Source organism: Corvus brachyrhynchos, unplaced genomic scaffold (assembly GCF_000691975.1).
Source record: "Corvus brachyrhynchos isolate BGI_N302 unplaced genomic scaffold, ASM69197v1 scaffold452, whole genome shotgun sequence".
NCBI classification, from domain to species: domain Eukaryota; kingdom Metazoa; phylum Chordata; class Aves; order Passeriformes; family Corvidae; genus Corvus; species Corvus brachyrhynchos.
Window position 1 is genome coordinate 1,411,949 of NW_008236764.1, and position 12,153 is coordinate 1,424,101.

At 46.5% G+C, this 12,153-nt stretch overlaps 1 protein-coding gene across 20 annotated transcripts in view; it reads left to right on the plus strand.

The window, feature by feature from the left end:
* BIN1 (bridging integrator 1) overlaps positions 1-12,153 on the plus strand; it is a 77,027-nt gene that overhangs the window by 40,933 nt on the left and 23,941 nt on the right. For 7 of the 20 annotated variants that reach the window (XM_017727326.1, XM_017727309.1, XM_017727315.1 and 4 more), the window contains 4 exons: positions 1,017-1,102; positions 2,456-2,531; positions 4,636-4,718; positions 7,483-7,533. In XM_017727326.1, the coding sequence (XP_017582815.1) occupies positions 1,017-1,102; positions 2,456-2,531; positions 4,636-4,718; positions 7,483-7,533 (296 nt within the window). The remainder of the gene's footprint in view (positions 1-1,016; positions 1,103-2,455; positions 2,532-4,635; positions 4,719-7,482; positions 7,534-12,153) is intronic. The other 13 variants (XM_017727311.1, XM_017727318.1, XM_017727317.1 and 10 more) reach the window with 3 other exon arrangements.

The following is a 12,153-nucleotide window of genomic DNA, read 5'->3' on the forward strand; positions in this document are numbered from 1 at the left end:
GGGCACTTGTGCTGACCTTCCAAGTTGCTCATGGAGGGATTTTTCCATTCTACATCCCACTGGATGGTGGAATGCTGTGCTGTTATAGATTACAGAATAGAAACATCTTAATTTTAGAAAACTTTCAGTTTTAAGTCTGGGCACTGAAAAGAGAAAGAGGTCACCTAGAACAGATGTAGGAAAGGGCATATGCTTGTTGCTGGTGTCTGCTGTCAGCAACAGAAACCAGGATCGTCCTTTTTGTCACTGAAACCTGACAGAATTCATCCATTAGAGTTGGGATCTGTCAGTGTCTAGGTCCAATGAACAGATCAAATTTAAACTCTCAGCTGGGAGAAAGAGATCCTTTTTGGTGTTGGGGCCAACAGCCAGTTAGGGACTGTGCTTGTGTGAGACCACTGAAAACAAAATGTGCTGCTGAAGCCCTGCAGCCTGGCCTCCCGCTGGCACAACTCATGCTTTGCATACCCTTCCTTGCTTCTCCAGTCAGCTTTGTGGGAGAGCTGTATCAGCCAAGGATGCAGCCCTTCTCCCTTCCTCAGAAGAGATGGGGCTTTGGCATGACCTTACCTCAGCAGAGAGAGTCCCCACGAGGGGAGGTTCTTATCTAATGGCATTTGGGATGGATTTAAACTCTTTCTGAGACCTGGCAAGGGACAGAGGCCCCTATTACCTTCATCTGTATCCAAGCTGGAGGCTGAACTGCCTGATCAACTCCATTCAGTTTCTGAAGTCAGGGAAATTTAAAGAACTTAAAACACATTAGTGATTGTTTGAATTACTTGCTGAGTGTGCAAATGGGGAAATCCATTGAGAGAACCTGAGAGGAACACATTCAAGCTGAAGGGTCACCTGTGGTGCAACCCTGGTTCCTGGGAGACTCATTTGGGATGCTGGTTACCTCATGCCAGAATTTTGCCTGGTCTCCCAAAAAAGTCAAAAGAGTCACAGTTGTCCCAGTCCTGCAGGGTACTTGTCTGTGCTGGAGCTGACAATCTCCCTTCTCTGTTACTAAGGCTGAAGAAGAGTTAGTAAAGGCTCAGAAGGTGTTTGAAGAGATGAACGTTGATCTGCAGGAGGAACTACCTTCACTATGGAATAGGTGAGTGCTGGAAGTTTTCCCAAGGGCTGGTTGGAAGGAAGTGAATATCCAAGCTCTTGTATCACTGTTCTTCTTAGCCTGGACTGGGTGTCAGCTCTTTTTTTTCTGGATCATCTCCATCTGTCCTAGGATTCCCCCCAGCCACAGGTTCACTCTGTGCTTTACTTCATGATTTTCCTGAAAAACATGATTTTTTGCCACAAAGAGAAACTGTATTTCTCTGCTTTGCCTGCTTAATTCCTTTGCCCTACCAGGTCTGCTCAACTTTCTTGAAAGACTTGAGAGACCATGGTTTGCCATACCAGTGACTGTGGTGATGAAAAGGGAAGTGAAACAAAGACCAACTTTAGCTTGAGGGATGAACTGTAGGGCAGCAGAAGCTGATTTATGGGGAGGACACAGTGGAAAACTGGCAAAATCTTCCTAGGAGTGTCCCAGTTTCTTATTTTTAAATGCAGTGGTCATGTCCAGGTTGACAATGCTGGTCTGGGATGATTGAGAAAGCGGGCAGCAGCACGGTGAGAAAGCAAAGTGCTGATATCTGCCTTCACTCCCCATTCTACCCAGCCCGAGTCAGGACTCCTTGCTCAGCCTGCAGGCCTGGCTGGAGAAGGAGCTGGGAGGGATACAGGCATCTGGGTGGTTCCCTGTGCAGAGCCATGATGCTGCTGGCCTTGGACAGCTTCCCCCTCCTGCTGTTGCTCCTTCAGCTGGGTGCTGGTACAAAAAAGGCCGTGGGCGGGCGGGCCGCAGGCAGCTGCTGGGATTTTAAGGTGCCACAGGTTTTTCACAGGCTCCTGCTATCCAGCTGATCTTTCTGCTTCCCTGTTGCTCTCTGAGCTATCCTTTGCTTTCTTACTCTCTCTGCCCCTGAAGCAAAAGTTCATGCTTTTTTGCTTCCCCTGGTGCTGGGACTTCTGGATGAATTACTATCTGTCCCCCTTCTAATTCCCCCAGCTCTGCCAGCACTGTTTGCTTCAAAGCCTTTATCCTTTTTTTCTTTCCATCTTTCTACTGCTTGTGCTCTTTTTTTTTTTTTTGTGTTCTTTTGTATTTTTCCTTTCTCTTTCCTCCCCACCCTATACCTCACTCTCCCTTTAGCCAGCATAAATTCAGATCCTGTCCTACTTGGTCTCCTCTTCCCCCTGGACACATTTGCCCTGTGCCTGGCCTTTGCTCCATCATTCCAGCCACATTTCCCTGCCACTGTCTCTTCTCACATGTACCATACCTGAGAGAGTTAAGTTCAAATGGGAGTGGTGGGTGGGAGGTAGCAGAAAGGGCAGGATTGAAAGGTTTTGAGAGAGCATTGTGTCCATTAAATTCTTCTGTCTCTTGTTTTTCATTTGGCAGTCGTGTTGGTTTCTATGTCAACACATTCCAGAGTATAGCTGGCCTAGAAGAGAACTTCCATAAAGAAATGAGCAAGGTAAGGCAACTAACAGCTTATCATACTTACTGTCTCTTCACTGTTAATGAAAGAAAAACAAAACCCAAACTCAAACAAACAAACAAACCCCAAACAAAACAAAGAAATAAAACCAAACAGAAAACCCAGAATAAAACAAAACCAAAGACAACAACAAAAAACTCCCAACAAACAAACAAAAAACTCCAAAAACCTCAGGCTAAAAAACAGCTGGAGAAAATCACCCTATGTTGGAGAATAATACAAACCCTTAGTTTTTTTCTGAGCCACTTGGGACAAAGGCAGTCTGACATACAAATGTGAAGGGATGGAGCACAGAGAAGAGACCACAGGGCCATGGGCAGCAGTGGGGAGTTCATGGCACTTGACAGCACTCTTTTGCAGATCCACAGAGGAAAGGGAAGCCACTCTCAGACCCCTCTCTTGCTGCCTTTTTTAGTTCATGTATATTATGAATCTGTAACCTATAACCTGGTCAGGCTAAGCATGATATCTGTTTTCTTCCTCCTCTGCTGCCTGGCAGCCAGTTGCTGTGTACCCTCATTGTACACATGTGTGGGGTTAAAAACAGCAGGGAGTCTGCAATTAAGCTGAAGACTGAGATCTGCCTCACTCCAGTCCCTCAAAAAGGCTCTCCTCCACAGTACCTCTCTGCTTTGGCTTCTTTCCTGCCCTGTGACCCCAAAGAAGGCATTTAAGTACGTAGCATGGGCCTTATATGGGCTACCAGTGTGCCTTGAGTTGGCAATCACAACAGTAAGCAGTGTTGGCAAGCCAGATCCTGGTGCTGTGTGGCACCCAGAGGGAGACCTCAGGACCAGGTGGGAAAGTCCCCTATTGGCACTGTCATTTATAAATACGTTCTTGTTCTTTCAGTTAAGAGCTAGAGAAATCCTGAATTCCTTAGGTCTTTATGCTGCTTTCAAGACTTGAAAATGTAAATGTTGCACTAATCTTGAGGAAGGACTGAGAGCCCAGTTGGGAAACCCTTATATTCCCTCTGCTCCCTAATGTCATCCTGACAACAAAACGGCCACTAAGCAACAGGAAACATTATAGTCCTTCAATTCCCAGCAGTCAGGGGCCCTCTGCCTTGGTGTAACACATCAATTTTGAGCTCTGCTGACATTTTATGGGGTCTTTTCCAGTTAATAGCCTGCTCTTCTCCACTGAGGGATGAACTAAGTGTTAAGAATAGGGAGGATTGTTATAATTATTAGTTCGTTGCTGTTAACGTACATTCAACAAAACATGGGAAAAAAGCTTGTTATACAGGAATTCTCTTCTTGTATGATTTTTCTTGTCTGGATTTTTTCTTTCTTGAGGAATTTTGTATGAGGGCAGGGCTTTTGCTTTGTTCCATAAGAGCCATCTGTTTCTTATTACTGCTACAGCATCCAATTAATTGCTGGTGTTGCCTGCACAATGCCTCCAGCATTGATTGCATGGGATCCCTCCTCCTACCAGTGATAAATCCGGTGTCTTGTCTTGTTTATGGATTGGCTGTTTCAGAAAAGGAGTGTCTATGACTATTGCAACCTTTGGTGCCAGAGTGTTTAACCCCTAATATTGCATTTCTGCAAAGATATCCAGGTTCTGCCCAAGCCTAGATGGCCCAGGCAGCTGGTGAAGTTAAGGCTTATTCCCCTGAAGTCCAGCTGCCTTTGGCTCCATGGTTGAAATGGCCATATCCCAAGCTTTGGTAAGCAGGCCTGAGGAACAGCTTTTGGCTGCAAATCCAGAGTGAAGCTCCAGCTGTAGCACACAGATCTTAGGTAAACAGTCATCCTGCTTCTGCAGTGGTACCTGGCAGCACAGTGGTGGGCCCGGGTGATAGAGAAGCAAAGAGGGTGATCTGTAAGGAAGACAGAGCATTCATTCCCAGAGATGCCAGCAGCTCTTTGACAGCTCAAGTGCTGTAGCACTGCGTACCCCACAGAGAGGTGGAAATGGATTTAGGGTTGTCCTCTCTTGAAAAAGCTGAGGAAGTGTGTGTGTCCAGCCACAAGCCTGTGTTTGGTCAGTCTGTGCAGCCCAGACTCTCTTCTGGCATCCAAGCTATTTTCTCATTCTTTTTCTGTCTTTTGTTTTTTGTATTTTGCAGTTGAACCAAAATCTTCATGATGTCCTGCTGGGTCTAGACAAGCAGTACTCAGGCAATGCCTTCCCTGTTAAAGCACAGCCCAGGTCAGTAACTGTGGGTAGTGTCTTTCCCTCAGCAGGGAGGTGGGACAGGGATGTCTCTGCCCAGGGGTATTGAAACCTCCAAGTTGTCAGTTGCGAGTGATTTGCCCACCTGCCAGTGCCCTCCTGAGACTTCCTAGAGCCATGCCCAAGATTGCACTTGGGGCTGGGTGACACAATGCAATACCCTCTTACCTTTCTAGGATAGCATCTGGAGGCCTAAACTTTCACTAGGTGCTGATATTTAGGCACCTGACTCTCAGCTCTGCTTTTTAAAGTCTAAATCCAGCTACTGAGCTGCCCTTCCTTCTGGGTCCAGTTGCCCAGCACCTGTCCTGTTCTTTCCCTCAAAAGCTCCCACCTGCAGCTTGTCAGCTTGAGCACCAAGAGCCCATTTCCCCAGCCCCTTTGGCCCTCCAAACTTGGAATCACCATTTTGCCAAAGCCTTAGCCCATCCTGTGTATCCAGCTGAAGTGTGTTTCTCCTTCCTGGGTGTTGCAGAAGTAGTTGCAGCCTCACTAATATGAGGCCTCCCAAACTCAGAGCACTTTCAATCCACTTGTGTGCAAGGAGTGAGTGTCCTCTGGGCCTTCAGTTTTCTTCCCTCAGCTGGGTCCTGTCCTGTATGTTTAAGTGCAACTCTGCACATTCCCTAGCACTGAGAAGGGAGGGAGAGGTTAGGCTTTGGATTAGGTTGACTGGGTCCCATCCAAGTGCATGAGTGATGAAATAGTGTTGGGCTCCGACTTCCAGCTGCTGCTAATCCCACGTGCTGGGTGAGCAGGAGCACAGCCCAGGTCCTCAACTGGTGTATTGATGGAGGGAGGTGGTGAAGTCAGCATGAAGTAAGGGCAAGCTGTGGCCTGAGTGCATTGGTTTGGAAAGGGTAGATTGGCTGTTGAGACCTCTGTGCTCCCTCGTCTCTCCTCCCAGTTTAACCTGTTGCAGTCATGCATAGATGACTTGCGTCTCTTCTTCCAGCATTCTTCCAGTGTGGTGTTTGTGAGCTCTAAAGAAAGAGGAAATTTGAGTTGAATTTGGCCTCTGAATTTTGGATTGCTGACAGTGCTGCTGTAGGAATGCTACTTGTGAAAATAATGTCTTCTTCCCAAGTTAGCGTGTGGTGTCTGTCGATCATCACAACCCAACCAGACTGAAACCTTGTGAGGAGGCTGTGGTGCCCATCTTCTTGCTGCCATGGGCTGTGTTGTCTCTGTTAGCAGCGTCCTCCAGCGTCCTTGGAGGAGGATGAGGTAATATGACAGAGGAAGGTTGTAGCTATTGCTTTGCCCAGCTCCTTCTTCCTCCTTTCTCTATTCCTCAAGGAACTGATTGTAGGCAGCAGTGACTACCTGGCCCAGAGGTGTTCATTGCTGTTGTGGCAGGAAGTTTCTGGCCTTAAAGAGCTTTCAGTGAACAAATTGCCTGTCTTTACAATTCCTGCCCCCCCTCTTTACAATTCCTGTCCCCCTTCAAACTGCTAGCTTCCTCTGGGGCTGTAATGGGTGTCTCAGCTGCAGTTCTGTGCCCTTTGGCTGGCTATGAGACCACATGACCCTAAAACCCAAAACTGAGTGCACGCACAGAGGTCCCTGTGTGGGCAGCAGTCTGAGTGCTGCTGCTTCATCACCTTCTCGCTGCATCTCAGCTGTGATGCCAGACCTGTCCTAGAGTGACTCTTCCTCCTGAGCACAGTGGAGTAGGGTGTTGTAGGAGGATGTAGAAAAGGTTTGCCAGGCTAGTTTTGCAGTGACCAGGAAATGCTGTGAGGCACTTCTTTGTCTACTGCACACCTGGCCTCTCATTGTGGCACTGGGCTGGGGTGAGTGTGCAGGAGGAAATAGCCCTCACTCATCTGATGGCTTATTGGGGTCTGCAGTAGGAGCAGATGCTTCCCTAACCCTTTCTACTGGGAAGGGGACTGGAGGTTGATACAATGGCAGGAAATGAATGAGGAGGTGTGAGAAGAGAGGCAATTATCTGTGCGCATCATTATGGCATTCATGTGAGGCCCTACAGAAATACTGCTGTGGCTGATGTCTCTGGTGCTGGCAGCGTAGCACAGTAGCACAGAACAGCTGGTATATTTCTGGGAACCTCAGACGTATGTTTGGGATTTGTTTCTGAAAGAGTTGGAACATTCAGGGCTCAGATGCCTAGAAGACTGAGGAGATCTGTGGGATTATCCTAGTGTGATTGGACAAGCTGGAAAAAGACGTGGTAGGAAAGCTGCTGATCAGGTTCCATGTGTAAGACTGCACAGACTGCATGAGGAAAGAAGAATGGGGAGCTTGTTTCTTTTGCAGCAATATGCACAGGGGAGAGTGAGGAGCTGTGAAAGAACATGTACAGTACTCTGGTGCTCTATACAGTTTCCTTTTTCTTCTTCTCCCTGTGCACCCTGGCCCCATATTCCAAAGTGCAGGGGAAGTTCTAGTTTCCTTACATCTATCTATGTATCTATGTATCTATGTATCTATCTGTGTATCTATGTATCTATCTATCTATCTAGCTATCTGTATATATCTTTGACAGGCATAAAGAACCACCTTCTACTTTCTCCAAACCAGCTCATAGCTTTCTAGGAATGAAGGGAAGTGTGTGTGCGTGGGTATTCATATGTGTGTGAGAGAGAGGAGATCCTGTCATCTTAATTACAGCAAGTTTTGCGGCACCAAATAAATGGGTGCTTGGAGCTTAACTTTTCCTCCCTGGTTTGACTGTGCCATCCTGTAACTGAAATGATTTGCGTGCCATCCTCAACAGAAAGAAAACTAAACTGTTCGCCAGGCTGAGGAAAAAGATGAGCAGGTACCGGTACGGAGAGCAGCATTTCGATACGTGTTTGATTTAGTTCCTAAAACTGGAGAGGCTGTTGCTGGACTCTAACAGCCTGGCACGTGTTAACCCTGTGGTGGGAAAGGGGTCCTTTGCATGATATGATGTGTTCATGGCCTGCTGGGTCCTGCTGAGATCTCTCTGTGTCTGGATAATCCCATTAACTGCTTGTGTGAAAACTCAGGCATTGTCTGTCCAGTTGTTTTTGTGTGATGGAAAATGCAGTGCTGGGTTTTCCATGGGAAATAAAATCAATTTTGGTGTTTAACAGCTTCTAGTTTTACCTAGTGGGTTTGTTCTTTTAAACAGGTCTGAAATGCTGCATTCTCATCCCTTGCCTGGCCAGGGAGAACCAGTAGGCAGGTCTTTCACACTCAGAAGTCCTATCCTATCTACCTGTTGCAATTGGGAGAATGATGAGGTGGGAGAATGATACTTCTGGCTTTGCTCCTTACTTGCTCTGTTCATGAGGATCCTCACTATCTTGCTCCATCCATTTAAAATTTTGTGCAGGGCTGGAGGAGGAGGAAGCCTCTTGTATAAAGACTAGTGTCTGCATCTTGCCTTTCAAAACAGTGGTGGCATTGATTGACTGGATTGCTACAATGCCCGGAGTTACCATGGGTCAAGGACTCGGACAAGAACATGCTATGGAGCAAAGTGGGAATTGCTGCAGAGTGACATGGAAAATTCCTCTAAATTTTTGTTTTTCTTACTCCTTGTGTTGATACTTCCTCCATGGGATCCTTATAGGAAGGAAAAAAAAAATTATAATTGTCAAGATGGTGTACTGCCAGCAATAAGAGACAGTGCCGGTGGATTGGGATCCTTGTTTTTCTGATCTGGTGTCCTGCTGCCTACAGCAAGTCATGCAGCCCTTCTCTTTGTCTCTGCTATGCATACTTAGTAAAGTGGGAGGTTGGAGAGTGAAGAAGGGTAATTTTGCAGGGAAGCTGGTGGTCAAACTTAGATATTTGTATCCTCAAGTTAAAAGTAGTAAAGCAATATATTGTGCTGTTACTATTCTGAGGTTTTCTACTGTAGGAAAAGGTGGCTTCACTGGAGTACTTCTCTGGATGTCTGTCTCTGGTCTTGGTTGGACCAAGTGTTGGACCTGGTGTTGTACCTGGTCTAATATTTCCAGTCACTGAGAATGGATGGATTGCACAACAGAAGGAGAGCTAGTAAATCTCCCCTTGATGAGCTCTACTCACAATGTGCTCCTGCTCTGCCTTGGTAAAGTCTAACTGCCCCAGCAGTTAAGGTGCCTGACCTGGGCTCTGCTGGGCGTTTCTGCTGTCAGAGCAGCTGCTGGGGTCACAGAGAAATGTGCAATCCCTGCTGCAGGGAAGGAGGATCTGGAACTCAGTCAGTCTTTGATCTGCAGCAAGAATGTACATTTGTGCCACCATATGTTTAGGTGTGTAGGTTCTTTTTTCCTTCTTTCTCCCACCCGTTCTTTTAATATTTTTTTTATTTTTAAATAATTCTCCAGCATGCTCTGGTGGTAAAAAATTAATTACCTTTGACTTAAAGGCCCAGTGTGAGCCTTAACTGAGATGCCAACCTTTTTTTCTCCTTTAACTTGAGAACTTTGCAGGAGGTAACTGATCTGTTTTTACCATATTGGAGAGTAGGTTTTATCCTCTGATGTAGGATTGTTACAAGTGCAAGGGAAACTCATCTGCAGATGTTAGTCTGCCCTTCCAGAACAAATGAGGCAGCGCCATGGAGTGTCTGGGAGCTCAGCAGCACTAAAAGAGGCTGGGGGATTTTGACTTTCCCTTCAGCTGCATTAGACCCAGCTCTCTTTCCAGTTCTCTGTTTGCAGAAGAAAGTTGACACGCCTTTCCCTTCCTTGCCTGATATTACTGGATTTGGCATCACTTCCCAATTGCTCATGGGAAGGAAAAAGAGCAATGACCTTGTTGTTTTGGCTTGCTTTTACTGTGGTGCTCGTGTTTGGTCAGTGGGTAGAGTCCCCACAGTTGCTTTTTCCTGTGTTTCCTGGAGAAAGCAGTTAGCTGGAGGCAAATCTTTGCTCTGTGTGGGCAGTGTGTGCTCCCTGGGGACACGTGAAGGACAGAGGATCCTGGTGACCATCTCACTTGACGCTGGTTGCACTGGCTAAATCCCTGCAAAGCGACAAGTGCAGGAATGAAGGTGCCGCTCCGGGGGCTGAAAAAGGTTCAGCCAAAATTAGCACTGGCATTTTCCTAGGGGGACTGGCCAACACATCAAACAAGCTGTAAATAGTAGTGACTTAATGAAGGCTTTAGTGTGGGGCCCTCACAGCCCAATTTCTTCCCCGTGTCCTACAGGGACTGACTCACATGGGAGCCTTTTACCAATATATCTCCAAATTAAGTCCCTGCCAGACACCAGAAATAAGGCACTCCAAAGCTGTTTCATGGCCTTTAGAAAATAAGCCTGAACTCCTTTTTCACTGGGAGAACTGGCCTTTTGAAGTCCCTAGAAGGAAAAGTCTACCCTTGTCCTGGTAGGCCAGCTGATAGCCAGCAGTGCCAGTATTCCTGGTGTAGTCTGGGAAGTTCTGGCACTCTAGATGTAGATCACTGTGTCCCCCATCTTCTCCAAAGTGCTTTCAGCTCCTGGGGAGGTAACAGGTAACATGTACTTTTTTTCCCCCCAACTCTATCTAGCATTAGAGGATGTTTTTTGACATTTCCTGGTGTTTCCTGGTGACTCCTGTTTAGATCAGGACTTTACCGTCACCCTCCAACCATTACTACTTCTAATCTATAGCACAACTTGGTAAATTTTGCAGAATTCTTTACACAACCCCTGTATTGAAGTGATTTCTGGGAACTTCCGAGGAAGAACACGGTTCAGTCAGACTGAAGAGCTGCAGGGGTTGGCATACGTGTTCTTTAGTCTCTCCTCTTCCCTTTTCCTTCTTCATTTCCCTCTTCCTCCCTTGGTGTGTGTGTCCCTGGTTGAGAGCTGCTGGCAGAGAATGTCACTGGGTTTGTTGCATCATGTTGGTGTGCTGTTGGCATCAGTGTCATCAGAAGTGTCCAACCTGCATGTGGACCTGAGAAACAGTGCTTTGTGGGGAAATGTGCGTGTGGGGTGTGGGTATGGGTATGGGGAGAAAGTGGGGGGAATGGGAGAGGGAGAAATGAATGAAGAGGGACTGGAATGGGGAGCTTGAAAGCTGGAATGCTGAGCAGGGTGAGATGCTTGCTTGTAAGAGGAGGTTTGTTGAAATGCCTTGCTATCCCTTCTTCCTCTTGATATCCCCCACTTGTAAACAAATGTTTAGGAATGAGGCCATCATGCATGTTGGCCAGTGACCACAACTCAGGCATCCAAGTGTGAGTGGATGTACATGTCTGAGGCTCTGGGCTCTCTTGGGACAGAGCAAAGTAATAAATTACTTGATCTCCCTGAAGAATCAGATCTGCCTTGCTTTAGTCCTGGGTCTATGCCAAGATTTAGTGTCTCAAGATGTAGGAAAGGATCTGTTTCTTTCAGCTTCTCTCAAGGCCTTGAATTTTACAGGAACTGTGACTTTTTAAGTGGAGTCAAATATCATTCCCTGTAGATGAGGTTGCACAGCCCTTTTATTATATTTTCATCTGTGCATGGTTTTGCCAAACTGTAACCACTTCTGCTAAAATATCCCCCAGCAGTGAATTGTCGCTATTGAAATTCTCTGGTAACCAGCTTATTACTAAATCTCTCATGATTCTGTATTTTGAAGCAGAGACTTCACACCCAGCCAGGGCACGCCTGTAGAAAAATTGGGGAAAGGCATGTGCCTCTTGCCATTCCTTTGAAAATTCTGCCCAAATCTGTCCAAGCTGTGAATCAGCAAATGCCTTTGGCATATGCTTCTTGCATGTTAATTCCCTGAAGAATCCCTCTTGACTGTGTGTCAGTCTTGGAATAAAGACCAACTAGGGATACATTTCATAATAGAGAAGTCTCTATTAGTAGCCAGAACCTCACCGTTCCTTTGCTGTCTGGAATGATCTGTGAAACCTCTGGCTACCTCTCTACTAGCTTAGCCAGTTCATACCACATCAAGGAACAAGATATTTTGTGATTACAGCCTTAGTTCAGGTGTTGTGAATCTATCAGTCATAACCCATGCAGGTGTCCATAGACTACCACACAGCAAATTCTAATCTGTGGGATTTAAAACTAAATGGGCAGCACTGAACTCCTTTCCCCCTCTGCTTCCCCAGTATTAAAGACTATAATTTCACATCAGGCACTTACATTAAAATCTAGCAAAATTAAGGATGCCTGGTTGTTTTTTGTTTTTCTGTGTTTGAGGCAAGCATTATCAATTCTGTAGGAATGTAGTGAGTAGCCTGCTGCAAAGTAATGCTGCTGCAGTGTGTTGGACTGCAAGTGACTCAGCAAAGATGCTTCTCAGAAGCTCCAAATGTCTTCATTGCGTGTCTGGGCAGTGAAGCAAAGAGATAATGGAAGCCACTGATCTGTGCTGGTTAGCACAACTCCTCCTAGGCCTGGCTCAGACTTCTCTCTCTCTCTCTCTCTCTCTTTCTCTCTCTCTCTCTCTCTCTCTCCCTCTCTCTCTCCACCCTTCACTCACCGAGCGCCACC